Genomic DNA, 14,810 nt, shown 5'->3' on the forward strand with positions numbered 1-14,810 from the left:
AATATGTAAAGTAATATGTGAAGAAATATTCGGAATAAATGTTAATGCAAATTATTGAAATAATGCAAAGAATTTCAAAGAAGTAAAACATATATCAGTTTTGTAACACTGATAGATGCAAGCAAAACATATATGCAAATAATCAAACTGGTGCGGTAAATTACAAACATTAATTCAAGAAAGAAATTAGAAATATTATCTCTAAAAGATGAATGGAAGTTAGTAAATAGTTTAGATAACAAATCTCATAGTACATCTGTATTATAGAATTGCTGACAATTTTTATGAACGCTATCCACAAGGAAATAAATCCATAAATAACTTGTAAACATTAATTTAGGGAGTATAATTAATTCATCTTAAAAAGAATTTAGTTAAGTAGATTAATCATAATTTTATGTTTGCAATATAATGTCACACTCAAATTTAAGGTAAGGCGTCTTTTCTCATTCATCGCCGTCATCTTTTTAGTTTAAACATATTTTATTGCATGACGATACATTTACACAGTATATGATGATGATAACAACAAAGAAACACAAACAGTGCAATCATCATCATCATCATCATCATCATCATCATCATCGCCGTCCCCGTCGTTGTCGTCAGATTAAATGATACATGAAAGGAAAGCTTACTTGTTGTAGTTCCTTGTGAAGTTCTTGATGCAGATTGCGCCGTCACAACGTTTATCAAGACGGCAAGAAACGCAATAGCAACACATGCTCGAGCAGTGGCAGAACACATATTTGTATTTGTTCTGAAGAGCGTTCAGTATCTGCCTATTAGGTCTTAACCTAAATAAATGTTGTTTGATGCTGGACTAATGCATAATGATCACAAATATAAAAATATTTTCTGCGTTACCGTAATAATAAAAATGGAATAAGTTATAATGCAATAAGGCTTCAAAGGTAGTAGCCAATAAGTGTTTGCAATCGCGAATTAAGATTTTGAATGAAGCAGCTTTTATGAAATGCCTTATCCATCAAGTCGTAAAAAATAGATGGTGTAACGTTTTGCACCCCTGCACTACCAGCCAGAAGCCAGAACCTGAGGTTTGCACTCCCGCACTACCAGCCAGAAGTCAGAACACGAGGTTTGCACCAGTGCACTACCAGCAAAAAGCCAGTACCTGGGGTTTGCACTTACGCATTATCAGCCAGAAGTCAGAACCCGAGGTTTGCACCCTTGCACTTCCAGCCAGAAGCCAGAACCTGAGGTTTGCACTCCTGCACTACAAGCCAGAAGCCAGAACCCGAGTTCTGCACCCCTGCACTACCAGCCAGAAGCCTGAACCCGAGGTTTTCACCCCTGCACTAACAGCCAGAAGCCAGAACCAGAGTTTTGCACCCCTGCAACACCAGCCAGAAGCCAGAACCTGAGTTTCGCCCCCGTGCAATACTAGCCAGAAGCCAGAACCCGAGTTTTGTACCCCTGCACTACCAGCCAGAAGACAAAACCCGAGTTTTGCACTCCTGCAATACTAGCCAGAAGCCAGAACCCGAATTTTGTACCCCTGCACTACCAGCCAGAAGACAAAACCCGAGTTTTGCACCCCTGCAATACCAGCATGGGCCAGAATCCGAGGTTTGAACTCCCGCACTACCAGCCAAAAGTCAGAACCCGAGTTTTGCACTCCTTCAATACCAGCCAGAAGCCAGATCCCGAGTTTTGCACCCTTGCACTACCAGCCAAAAGCCAGAACCCGAAATTTCCACTCCTGCAATACCAGTCATGCGCCAGAACCTGAGGTTTGCACTCCTGCACAACCAGCCAGAAACCGGAACTCGAGTTCTGCACACCCGCACTACCAGCCAGAAGCCAGAACCCGAGTTTTGCACTCCTGCACTTCCAGCCAGACGCCAGAACCCGAGTTTTGCACTCCCGCACTACCAGTCAGAAGCCAGAACCCGAGTTTTGCACTCCCGCACCACCAGCCAGAAGCCAGAACCAAAGTTTTGCCCCCTGCACTACCAGCCAGAAGCCAGAGCCCGAGTTTTGCACCCCCGCACTACCATCCAGAAGCCAGAACCCGAGTTTTGCACTCCCGCACTACCAGCCAGAAGCCAGAACCCGAGTTTTGCACCCCTGCAATACCAGCCAGAAGCCAGAACCCGAGTTTTGTACCCCTGCACTACCAGCCAGAAGACATAACCCGAATTTTGCACTCCTGCAATACCAGCATGGGCCAGAATCCGAGGTTTGTACACCTGCACTACCAGCCAAAAGTCAGAACCCGAGTTTTGCACCCTTGCACTACCAGCCAGAAGCCAGAACCCGAGGTCTGCACTCCTGCAATACCAGTCATGCGCCAGAAACCTGAGGTTTGCACTCCTGCACAACCAGCCAGAAACCGGAACTCGAGTTCTGCTCTCCCGCACTACCAGCCAGTAGCCAGAACCCGAGTTTTGCACTCCTGCACTACCAGCCAAAAGTCAGAACCCGAGTTTTGCACCCTTGCACTACCAGCCAAAAGTCAGAACCCGAGTTTTGCACCCTTGCACTACCAGCCAGAAGCCAGAACCCGAGTTTTGCACTCCTGCAATACCAGTCATGCGCCAGAAACCTGAGGTTTGCACTCCTGCACAACCAGCCAGAAACCGGAACTCGAGTTCTGCTCTCCCGCACTACCAGCCAGAAGCCAGAATCCGAGTTTTGCACTCCTGCACTACCAGCCAGACGCTAGAAGCCGAGTTTTGCACTACCAGCCAGAAGCCAGAACCAGAGTTTTACAGTCCTGCACTACCAGCCAGACGCCAGAACCCGATTGGGTACGTGTTAAGTATAAATTGATTTCTTTAATTCTTAACACTTTTCATGCGAACAGGCGTATTAGTACCAATGCCATTATTTGTCAATTTAAAAGCTAGTTAAGAATCACTAAAGATGAAACGATTTCAAACTTTTAACCATTTGTATGACAACAATATGACAATGCCTTCTGCGCCTTCGATCGCTCAACGTTAAGGTTTTAGAAACAATGACTAACCTTTAAAATGAATTCGAATGTTAATTCCGTTGTTATAGTTTATGACAATAGCAAATTATCGTAGGAACCCAATTGTGATAAGTTATTACTAAGTGTTAGCGGACACTGATAAGGCAATTAAAAATATGATAAACTTTATAAAGAGCAACGTCATCAATTTAAGTAACTGTGTTCTTGAAAGATATGAGACACCAGGACGAAAAGCTATTATAAACTAATACGAGGGTTACTCGTAACGTTCCTGGGCTCTGTTTATAATATCGAAACTGTTTGCTTTTACACCAAAATAATACAACGGTTCGGTAGATAAATGTATCTGGAAGTTGTGTTGCAAATTTTACAGGAAACAAACAACGTACAATAAAATAGCAACACCCTTATACTCATAACCATGAGCAACACAGAGCACTTTGCACAGCAAAAATAACTCGACGTCACGTTTAACATTACGCCTTTTCAAAACATTTGGCGCACTCACGGAAACATTTTCGGTGTCTCTCTACCCACTTATCAAAAACATATCTGAACCACACGGGGTTGTATTCCCGGATATGCGTCCGTGCAGCAATCGCTAGTTCCTGTAGCGATTCGAACTTGGGGCCTCAAAGCTCACGGTTTAACCTCGGGAACAACGCAAAATCCATTGGAGCCAGGTCTGGAGTGAATGCTGCAGACGCTCATATCCAAGGAAGTCAATTGTCATTAGCGTATCCTCGGCCTGATAACTTGGCGCGTTGTCCTGGTGAAATATCAAACTCTCTAAATGGCACCTCGACGCTAATTCCGTATGGCATTAGTCAGATCCCGGCGAATTATCTGCAATAGTTTAATTAAAAATCCATTTAACATGTTTGTCTTTTACACTTTATCACAGGTTAGAATTTATGGTGATATCGCATAAACATTACATTTAATATGCTAATAACAACATGTATGTTACATCCAAATATCATTTTAGTATTAAGAAATAACATTTTACCTTCTGGTAGTAAGCCTTGTTTACTGTCTGGCCAGATGGGACTGCGGGCTGAAGTAGGACCTTTTTAAGAATTTTATGAACTGTTTCATGGCTCACATTTGTGATTGATGCTATTTCGCCAACCGCTTTTCGTCTGTCGTCGGAATTTCACGTTTTAGAGAACGAACATCTTTGTCGCTGAATGCTGAATGTCGCACATACACATGACAGTCAATACAAAGAACAAAACAGAACAAAACAACAAACAAATAGCTAATTTCCCTTTCCAGCAATTGATAAATGATGTTTTCGCATGAACCTAACTGATTATCAAATTTCATTTTCCTGGAAAAAAAGACTTTGAATTTCTAATATGTTTTTGTTATTCACATTAATACAGATTATTTATATTTCGTGTGTATTTTCATTAGTAAACAGGACAACAAAGATGAAAAAAAGAACGTTTTAATTGATATCTTAGTATTACATAACACGTTCAACAAAGTAGATTAAAGACAATTACAACGAAATAGCCTTGGATATGTGAAGTATTTCGTCATCCCATATTTGAAAGATAGGTCTTCTTCCCTGAAAAAGTAAAGATGTATCAACATTTGAATGATGCAAAGCTTAATTACGGGGCGTTTACCCACATGTTTTAATTACTGAAAAGATACGTAAAAATCAAGCATTTTTGTTGACAATTACAGCCTTCTTGTTTGAATCAGCATACCAATTCAAATGCTGATTCTTTTCATGTTGATCTCCAAATCAATTATTACTGATTGGAAATAGTAGGGTGTACATACACCTGTCGGCATAATAAAGTATGGTCATCTTTTTTTTGTTCGACCACCCGTTTCAAAATGCCAGTTATGGTAATGTCAAACAAAATACGCTTTGATTGCGCTATACTTAGTTATGTGGTCTTTGCATTAAGAACTAGAACCACAACTTCCTCGCTTAAGTTCACGTGGTCAAAGTCGGCTAGCCACTTCGTGGACGTATCTATGAAATATATAACCGAGCGAAGCGATATATACATCCAATAGTTGTCTGCCATATACATTCTCACATGGATAATACAATGTTTATCAAATTGACATATAATTTTGACCACTTCATTGTCAGGTTTGAGGTTATTTCAAAGTCAAAGTACGAAGAATGCATCCACATTTGACTTTTTCTCTATTTAATTTTAATTTTGTGTCACATACGACTGACAGAATTGTAAATTGTATTTTCTTTCATTTCAAATGAGTTTTAATTGCAACGCTTTCAGATTGTTTGAAAACGCCAAAAAACATTACATAGTGCCAAAGATTGCAAGGTTACTACAAGAGTCTTAAGGTAAACTGATCTAGTGTAACACTCAAACGTATATAAACATGGGATGTATCTATTTTACAATGTGCTTCGTATCAACATAAATTACATACGAGTTTTTACGAGAAGTCCCCATTTAACTATAGCAAACCATTAAAAAGCTCTGTAATCCCAACTCGATACAATCATGAAAGACGTTGAGTACGTTACTTTAAAAAAATAAAAGAAAGTAAAAGTAATTTCTTGTAAGACTCCATCGAGCCTACAGTAGACATACAGGAAGAACAATGTCAATTTGCTAAGATCTTTCAGCAGTTTAATGTCAGTGGACTACATATTTCAAATCCTTATCATATAGGATGGGTTAAGGCATTAATAACAAACAAACCATACCAAGTATAAATCAAGGACATCTATAATTAATACACATCATAACATAATGACGACGTCCACAGTTTCAACGCATTAACACGCGTTTGAAATCGACAACACTTATTTGAAGCCAAACGTACAAATTGCTGACCATGTTTAAAAAGCGGCCATACACTAAAAATAAAAGGAAAGACAGAGTTAAAAAAGAAAAGACCGAACGCCTACTGGAAATATTTCACAAAACGTAAAGCAAAACTCGGAGTAAACATACCGGTACACGATTTTCACGAGTAAGTTGTCCAACGATTTCAATGGATTGTTCAATCCTTGTGCTGAACATTTTTCAGAAAGATCGCTGGATCCTAATGACCCTATCAATGATGAACATGATAATGCAATTCTCCTGTAGCAGTTACCAAAGCGAATAAATATTTAATATGAAATCACAAGACAGGCTAATAAATGAAGATTTCATTGAGGCAGGAACATAGTACTGAGCCATCTAACCGCACAATTTAACCCTATTTTTTGGTAGTTGACATTTTCTTGACAGCATTGTTGAATCCATAGTAGTACCGTTGAACAAGAAAGGCAGCCAAACTTAACGGGAATAATCTCATAAGTTCAATGGCAACACGCTTTACCAGTATGATAAACAATCGGCTTATGACTTGAGGTGATAAATGTGAAACGTTACCGGATGGCCACTTTGGTTTCAGAAAGGGCTATTCTACAGCTGACGCACGGTTGAATCTAAGTTGCTTGATTGACCACATGTTAAACAACGGTAAACGTTTGTATGTAGCTATGGTTGACATGAAACGACTTGTTTACTCCATTAATCCTTCTGCCTCATGGTCTAAATTATATGCACTATGTTCATCTGGGAAATGGTACAGTAAATGTGGGTGGTAGTTAGATGCAAAGTCAAATATAGTAATTAACTATCCGATTGTATTGAAATAGTAGTCAGCTTGAAGTAGGGGACGTGTGCTCACCGATTTTCCACTCTCTGTCCGAAGAATGCATTGAACTCTTTATTGCAAAACCCCCAGAAGTGGATTATTGATAAGGAAGTAGCTTTACTCCTACTTATGTATGCTGACGACATGCATCTCCAGAAGACTATTAGGACACTTGAATTCACTGAATAGTGTGAAAAATGGGGACTACACGTGAACAATGTCAAAAAGGTCATTGTTTTAATGGCAATATAAATAATTTAGAAATCGTAAACGAATTTCATTACAAAGGCATGTTTTGAGTTGAAACGGATCGTTCGTTTTAAATTAAAATATGTTATTCAGAAAGGATCTTAAATCTATAACACGCTTGTTTAAGGGCCGGCCCCATTGCAAAAGTTGGTGGGGAAGGTCAAAACCTGACACGTTTAAAAAGTTCATGTTTTATTTAGTTTTGAGGAACGATCCTTTTGGGGAGTTAAACATATAATTCTGGTGACATGTTTTGGGGTAGTAAGGAGTTAAACAAATTTTTACAAAAGAAGATTTTATCAGATTTTGGATCAAATAGCATTCACGTTATTTCGGAAAAGTCTGTTGATATCATCACTTTGTTTTTATGTCAAAATGCCCTAGACTACCTATTCAACAGTATATTGGGAGTTCTTGATGATATCTTGTCAAATAAGAAATTTTAGTTATTCAGAAAAATAGTGGATGAAATTGATTTCCGGGTTAGAAAAATGCATATTACTTTTTTTTAGAATAGCGGCTCAACACAAAACCCAAAGACATGTAGATTGGGCAGTTCCAATAAATTTGACTAATAAACATAATTTTGTATTAAGACATTTCCGGGAAAACGTAAATGCCTTTTGATTGGAAATCTGATAAAATATTCTTTCGTAAAAATTGTTCAACTCCTAATTATAGCTTTTCATGTTGCAACGGATATATGAATCATACCGTTTTTAAATGTCACAACGCGAATAAACAGGTATAATCTTTAAATCATGTTTACATGAATTCCATTGAAAAAGTTCGGTACATCTAACTAACATCCAGTGCCTGAGTTTCAGACTGAAGACTTTATGTTGTATAAGTGATACCTTTATATCATTACTTCTAAAGCATTCATAGTGAAAATCTGCTGAATAAGTGGCAAAACATTTTTTACAATAAATTACACATTTTTTAACCAAAATAACGATAAACAATGAATTAGTTATAAATTTGGAAAAAATCATGTACGAATCTCTAACTCAGACTTCAGATGTCCAGCACTGACAGCCTATCAACGATCCAACTTTAAATATTTTATAGTTTTATTTTGTTCAAACTATTTATTAGTAACTGTTGTCTACCTCTAGTCATCAAAGAACCCAAACATTCCGTAATATCCTCTGCCAAACATTCCATATTGCATCATGTACGTCCTGTACGCGTTCATTAAATCCAACCAAGGATCTGCAAGAAAGTCAATAAAGTCATAATTATTAAGAACTAATGGGTATTAAGAAGTTCTTGTTTTCTGGCGTGTATGCGTTGTATAATACTTTTTCATAAAACTGAAAATGTATGTCATCAAATTAAGACTATCATGACACATTTCGGTGGGAAATGTTTATTATCATATATCTTAAAAAGGGTTTGAGCTCTTGGAACATTCCATTTGCAAATGATGTGACTAAGAAAGATGAAACTACTACGGAAACCACAGTATCTATTAAGCAAAATTTGTAAATATTAATATATTTTACAAAAGTAACAAATGGAACTTAACCCATTTTAGTTTAAACAGTATTTATTTCAAATTTAAATATACAAGGTATTTAACAACAATACAAATAATAATGATTGGAAAACAAGTTACTTAAAACTTATGTAAATTCCGTTATCGTCACCGAAAAGTAGATTATGAATAGTTGGTGCACAAGGAAGGCCATTGAAACATCGCTGTCGCTGGGTGGAGTGTAAAGGGCATATCATGAGGAAATGGGACGCATCTTCAATTGCGGTGCATGTACATGAAGGGAGTCAATGATATTTGTTCTGTGAAGATCATGGTTAAGCGAACTACACCCAAGTCTTAGACGACAATGCATGATTTGGTTGCGGCGCGAACCGACATTGTAAAGTAAAGATGATTTTGTGGAGTGTGTTTGAGGTTTGTTTTTAAAAGATTGGACTGTTTCCGAGTGTCTTGTTGCTACTGGAAGGGAGTTCCAATCTCGGACTGTAGCAGGAAGGAATGATGACGCATTTGACTGGGTGCGACAAACTGGTAGTGGAACATTTTCGGAGTTTCTAAGTGGATAACTGACCTGAGACTGGGCGGGAATCAATGACGATAGATATTCGGGTGTCATACCTTTACTCATCTTATAAAAAAGAACAAGCCTATGTTTTTTTCCTTCTAATTGCAAGGGTGTCCCACTTCAAATCAGCCATAAGACCCTGTATATTACACAATTTAGTGGCACCGGTAACTATCCTCGCTGCTTCGGTCTGAATTGCCTCGAGTTCACTCTGTAAGTTAGCACTACAGATGTCCCAGACAACGTCCCCCTACTACAAAAGGGGTCTAATAAAGCTTATGTGCATTTTTAGGCAGTTACGAGAAAGCATGAATTTAAGGGAACGCATGATACCCAATCTCTTCCAAGTTTTGTCGAGAACCGAAGTGATATGATCTTTTCATTTCGCATCATCAGAAAGGCAGAGACTAAGATGTTTGTGAGAACGAACACTTTGAATTGGAGTATTGTGCATAAACAAGGGAGGTTGAATCCCTCTATCACGTTTCCTAGAGAAAATAATTGAATCTGTTTTGGAAGGATTGAAAGTGACAAGCCATTTAGTTGACCAAATAGATAGTTTCTGAAGATCAGCATTGATTACAGCAGCTGCAACTTCAGGTGTCTCGACCACAATGTACAGGCTAGTATCATCTGCAAATAAACGAACGTTAGCTTCAATATCATTAACGATGTCGTTTATATAAATGAGAAAAAGAAGAGGACCGAGAATAGAGCCTTGAGGCACTCCCGCAAGCACGTCTGACCAAGATGAGGAAGAATTTGAGACAACGACTCTTTGTTTCCTACCGGAAAGATACGATGTAAACCAATTGAGTAGATTCCCTCTGATGCCAAAAGAAGACAGTTTGTGAATTAGGCCTCTATGCCAGACTCGATCAAAATGCTTAGATATATCGCAAAAAAACTGCCCTCACCTTCCCCTCGTCAAGAGCTTGACATATTTCATTATAAAGGAAAGTAAGTTGATTAACTGTAGAATCCCCTTTGATGAAGCCAGACTGATGTGGAGTAATGAGATTGTTGCTGACAACGTAATTGTAAAGCTTTTTGTGAATACAGCGTTCCATGAGCTTGCCTAGACAGCTAAGGAGAGAACAGGACGCTAGTTTGAGTGTTTGGAAGGATCAGACTTTTTGAATATAGGAGTAATATTTGCAAGTTTCCATGGCGCTGGAAATGTACAGGAATCAATGAGTTTGGAGAAAAAAGTAGACAATGGAGCCGCCAGAACACATGCACCCTCACAAATGAGTCTAGGATTTATCAGATCTGGGCCACTAGCCTTTGAAGGATCCATACAAGTAATAGCATCCTTCACATCCTGTTCAGAAACATTAATGTTCTCAAGAGAGCTTCCAGTCACATTAATAATATCAGGAAGTGGATTCTGTGAATCGTCAAGAGGGGATTGTGAACAAAAGAAGTTATTTAAAAATGTTGCTTTTTCGACATCTGTTGAAGCTTCAATGTTGTTATCAGACAAGGTGGGAATGTGGTTTGACGTGTTTCTATTAGTGATTTGCTTGGCAGTTTTAAACTATACCTTTGTTGAGACGTTTGTTGATTTTAATTTATCTACTAATTTGGTATTATGGTCTGCTTTTGATTTTCGAATAATTTTGGTCACATCATTTCTTGCTTTTTAGAAATTACTCCAGGCTTCATTGGTATTGAGGCGTTTTGCATGTTTGTGTAATTTGGCACGTTTTCTGATAAGCTTTCTGATATTATTGTTCATCCATGGAATACCGTGTGGCCTAATTGTTGCTATTTTATTTGGGACAGTCTCTGAATCACACGATAAAATAGTTTGAGCAATTTCATCGGCAACATAGTCAAAATCATCATTGTGTATAAAACTCCAGTCTTTCATCGCCATTTTGTCTCTGTAGTCATCATACTTACCATTATCATATAACCAAAAACGACGTTTATAACAGGTCACTTTAGGTTTGTCGAATTTTAAAACACAAACAACAGGACAATGATATCTTGTAAGATCAGGAATAAATGGGTCAGCAACAAAACTTGTAATAATATTAGTTGGTGTTTTTACAAATATAAGATCAATAAGTGAGCATGACCTTTCGGTGAAGTGAGTTGGTGAGTCAATCAGTTGGTGAGCGTTGTATGACGTTATAAGCCGAGATATTTTGTTTGAGACAGACAATTGTACATCTATATTAAAGTCACCGGCTACTACGATGTTTGCACAATTTTCATTAAAAGCCTGGTCTATACTCTGCTCGAGCAGAAGCCAATAGTTATTGTTAGCATCTGGTGGTCTGTAAAAACCACCAACAAGTAATTTACGATTATTGACTTTGAGTTCAAGCCATAGAGCTTCCAGACCATTTATGCTCGGGTCTTGTCGAATTAAAGCATGGATTCCTTGTCTAATATATATGGCTAAACCGCCCCCAATTCTACCAACACGATCGCAACGAAATGGTAGGGATAAATTTGGAATTATTAAATCGTTGTCAGAAACTCGATCAGATAACTATGTTTCCGTGAAAATCAATACATCATATGGTTGGGCTTCTATCTCAAGAATGTCAATTTTAGGTTTAAGACTTTGGATATTTAAGTGCATATTAAATGCTTAACCCGTTATTAATATGCTGTTTGCTACGCTTTTAGATTTAAAAATTAATAAAAGTAAAGCCGTTATTTAAACACAAATTCACAACAAGGGGACAAACTGTTAAACATGCTGGTCAGAGTTGTTGTGCTATCTGTCAGCGTGGTAAAAATAGCAAACAAAATCGTTTTCTTAACAATGTTTTTGCTGTCTTTCTATATATACATTTCATCACTAAACTTTGACAAAAACATCGAACGATTAATTTAATATTTTAATACCCCTGCCTTCCATAAACAATTTAAAAACGAGCGTTTCATAAAGACCCCTCGTTTCAACTAGGCGCCAACAATGTAAAAACGATCGAATGCCAGTTGCAAAATGATTATTTTTATTTCAATTATTGTCGTATGAAAAGCATTATGACACTAGTGTAGTTTGCAAAACCCTTCCTCGAGTCGTACATGGCAAAAAATATTATTTAGTGTATATTATTTAGTTTATGTAATGCACCTATCGACGTATTGCCTTGCGCGTCGGGGCATGGATTTTTTTGGCTGGCAGTTAAGGGATGTTTCGACACCAACGTTGCGTATAGATCTCTAGGCATTAAAATGATAAAGGCCAAGAATGGCCTGCAATAAACCAGACTGCTGGGTATTGTCCATTTAATCAATATACCAAGACCCACCTCCGCTTCCACCTCTGTTTCGGATATAGGAAAAAAACGGACTTGTGCATTAGACCATTATCCTTTTCAAAAGTCTAAACTAACCTGTATAAGCAGACACTAGCGTTGGAAACGGCTCCAATGGCGTGGTTTTATCATAACCACAAATTGATAACTAAGATAAATACTTCATCTAATCCCTGAACTTAACAAATCAAATTGAAAGCGAATTTACTCGTTAGGCCAGACCAAATCATTTTTCGTTTTCCGAAAACCAGAAATCCTTATAAAATAAAATAAAATGAAAACATCAACAAGTTAATTTTGATATGTTTCATGTAGATATCAATATCAATAATAACTGAATGAAAATACGCCTATTAAGTTAGTGAACATGTTAAAATTCTTGCACTGAATATATACGATAAGCTGTATACTTAGTTATATGATATTTGCATTATATTTCATTCTTAAAGTTGAGAGCAAAATCCAAACTCAGCGCTTTAGTTAACGTGGTCTAAGTCGGATAGACACCCCCTGAACGAATGTTCATGGTTAGAGCATTGATGTTTACCGTAGACATGAGGACCACCTCGACTTGATGTCTGTTTTATACAAAGTTATTGGCAAATGTTTGCATAAGAGTAATTGTCCTCGGAACATGTAGTGTTCGGTGCACTGATTGCCAAGATTGTTGACCAATGGCTCTTTATAAAAATCAAACCAATGGTGGGTTATGTAATTTGACTAATGAAGTTTTCTGGGACAAATGCAACACCTGAAACTACAGGGACAAGCTCAGTAGCCTTGAATTTAACCAAGATCCTATTTAAAGGCAAATGAATGAGCAAAAAGAGGACAGACAGGCAACGTCACAAGGCAACACTCATGACGCAATTATCCAAAACATGAAGTTATTTGTTAATGATGATGCCTTGGCAAGGTCTATTTAATATATATTTTTGCTCAGCAAACTTATCCGTCCAATGATTCTTTATAATACGAATTAAACTAATGGTCGGATATTCCCATTGACCATTGGAATACTTCAAGTCTTTATTTTGGACAAAGTTATTTCATATTATGTAACATATGACTTATCACTAATTCGTACCGTACACACACCATTTTAGCGTATACCATTGCTTAACCTCTATCTAATTACAAATATGCGAATTTATTCGGCCTTAAATTTCAAAATCGAACATTAAAATGTTATGTTAACAAATGTTCTTGTTGATATTTCAAAGTATAATAACACTTGAGTGTGACAGTGTTGCACTTATCATACCGGTCAATGAGCAGCCTCAATCAAACCAAGTATTTAAATATGATTTATTCGGTATGATAGCTCCTTCAGAATGTAGTCTTGTCACAGTAGTGGGACACAATAGGAATAATGTTGATTTCATCCTTTTAAAACATTTTTCAAAACGAAAACATTAATGGATTTCTCGCTCTTACAATGCCGTAGTATTGACAATTTCTTTCACATAAAACGACACAATATAGAAATAATGTTATTCGGTGAAAAACATTCTAATTACTTTTGATGTCCGATTTTGAAACGAAATATTGTTTTAATACGGCTGGTCCGATGTTGAAAAGAAAATATAATGACAATAAGCCAAATAGTTTTGAAGAAATTTGGACCGGCTGGAAGATAGGAAAATATGCTATTAAAGCGATTTTAAAGTCATGCAATTATTCCAAAAGTTATTAAAATACAGAAATATTTCTGGCACTTTCGATCACATGTAGTTAAACATACTTTAATACAGACTCTCTTGTTGTATTTGTAGTATAACTCTCGGGCTGAACGAAGGTAATCCAGTCTGAACATGCTTTAAGTGTTTTAAATTTCATCATTATATTGATCACCATCATCATCATCATCATCATCATCGTCGTCGTCAGCATCATCATCATCGCCGTCCCCGTCGTTGTCGTTAGATTAAAAAATACATGAAATTAAAGCTTACTTGTTGTAGTTCCTTGTGAAGTTCGTGATGCAGATTGCGCCGTCACAACGTTTATCAAGACGGCAAGAAACGCAATAGCAACACATGCTCTAGCAGTGGCAGAACACATATTTGTAGGTATAAAGCTTTTCCAGCTTATGAAGTTGCGTATTAATTATATGCTGATTGATGTTGGACGTTATATATACGACTGAAGTGCGTCCGTGACGGTTCTTTATTTGCTTATGCGTTATGCATATTGATTATGTATTTAAATTATTCATGGCGTTACCACAATTATAATGGAAGATGTAAAAATACAAAGAGTCTCTCAAAGTAGCAGTCAATACGTGTGAACAAACGCGAATTAAGACGAAATTTGAATTAAAACGTAAACACCAAAGGGTGTAGTTTCTTGCACTTCTTCACTACCATTCAGCGGCAAAAACCGATCTTCTACGTGTAAAACATATGTCTTTTTATATAGTTATATACAGGAACACTTTTATTTTCATTTTTATCAATTCATTTGTAATTGTTTTTTACTTCAAACCGTGGAATAGCTATATATAAATACAAACAGCACAAAGTTTGATAAAAATCCGAAGCATTATGGCGAAAAAACTAAATATAAAAAACGTTCATGCAGATAGAGGTTTAAAAC

At 37.2% G+C, this 14,810-nt stretch overlaps 1 protein-coding gene and 1 long non-coding RNA gene across 2 annotated transcripts; one reads left to right on the forward strand and one right to left on the reverse strand.

Moving 5' to 3' along the window:
• Nucleotides 1-411: 411 nt before the first annotated feature.
• LOC128245928 (proteoglycan 4-like) lies at nt 412-2,573 on the forward strand. The gene is made up of 3 exons (XM_052964148.1): nt 412-431; nt 1,040-1,222; nt 1,532-2,573. The coding sequence occupies exons 1-3, from the start codon at nt 412-414 to the stop codon at nt 2,571-2,573; spliced, it is 1,245 nt and encodes a 414-aa protein (XP_052820108.1).
• Nucleotides 2,574-4,401: 1,828 nt separating this feature from the next.
• On the reverse strand, nt 4,402-14,346 carry LOC128203606 (uncharacterized). The gene is made up of 3 exons (XR_008255987.1): nt 14,168-14,346; nt 7,975-8,077; nt 4,402-4,538 (listed from the first exon to the last, which is right to left on the reverse strand). It is a non-coding gene; the product is annotated as an uncharacterized LOC128203606 (long non-coding RNA).
• Nucleotides 14,347-14,810: the final 464 nt, after the last annotated feature.

This window comes from Mya arenaria, chromosome 9, assembly GCF_026914265.1.
Source record: "Mya arenaria isolate MELC-2E11 chromosome 9, ASM2691426v1".
NCBI lineage: Eukaryota > Metazoa > Mollusca > Bivalvia > Myida > Myidae > Mya > Mya arenaria.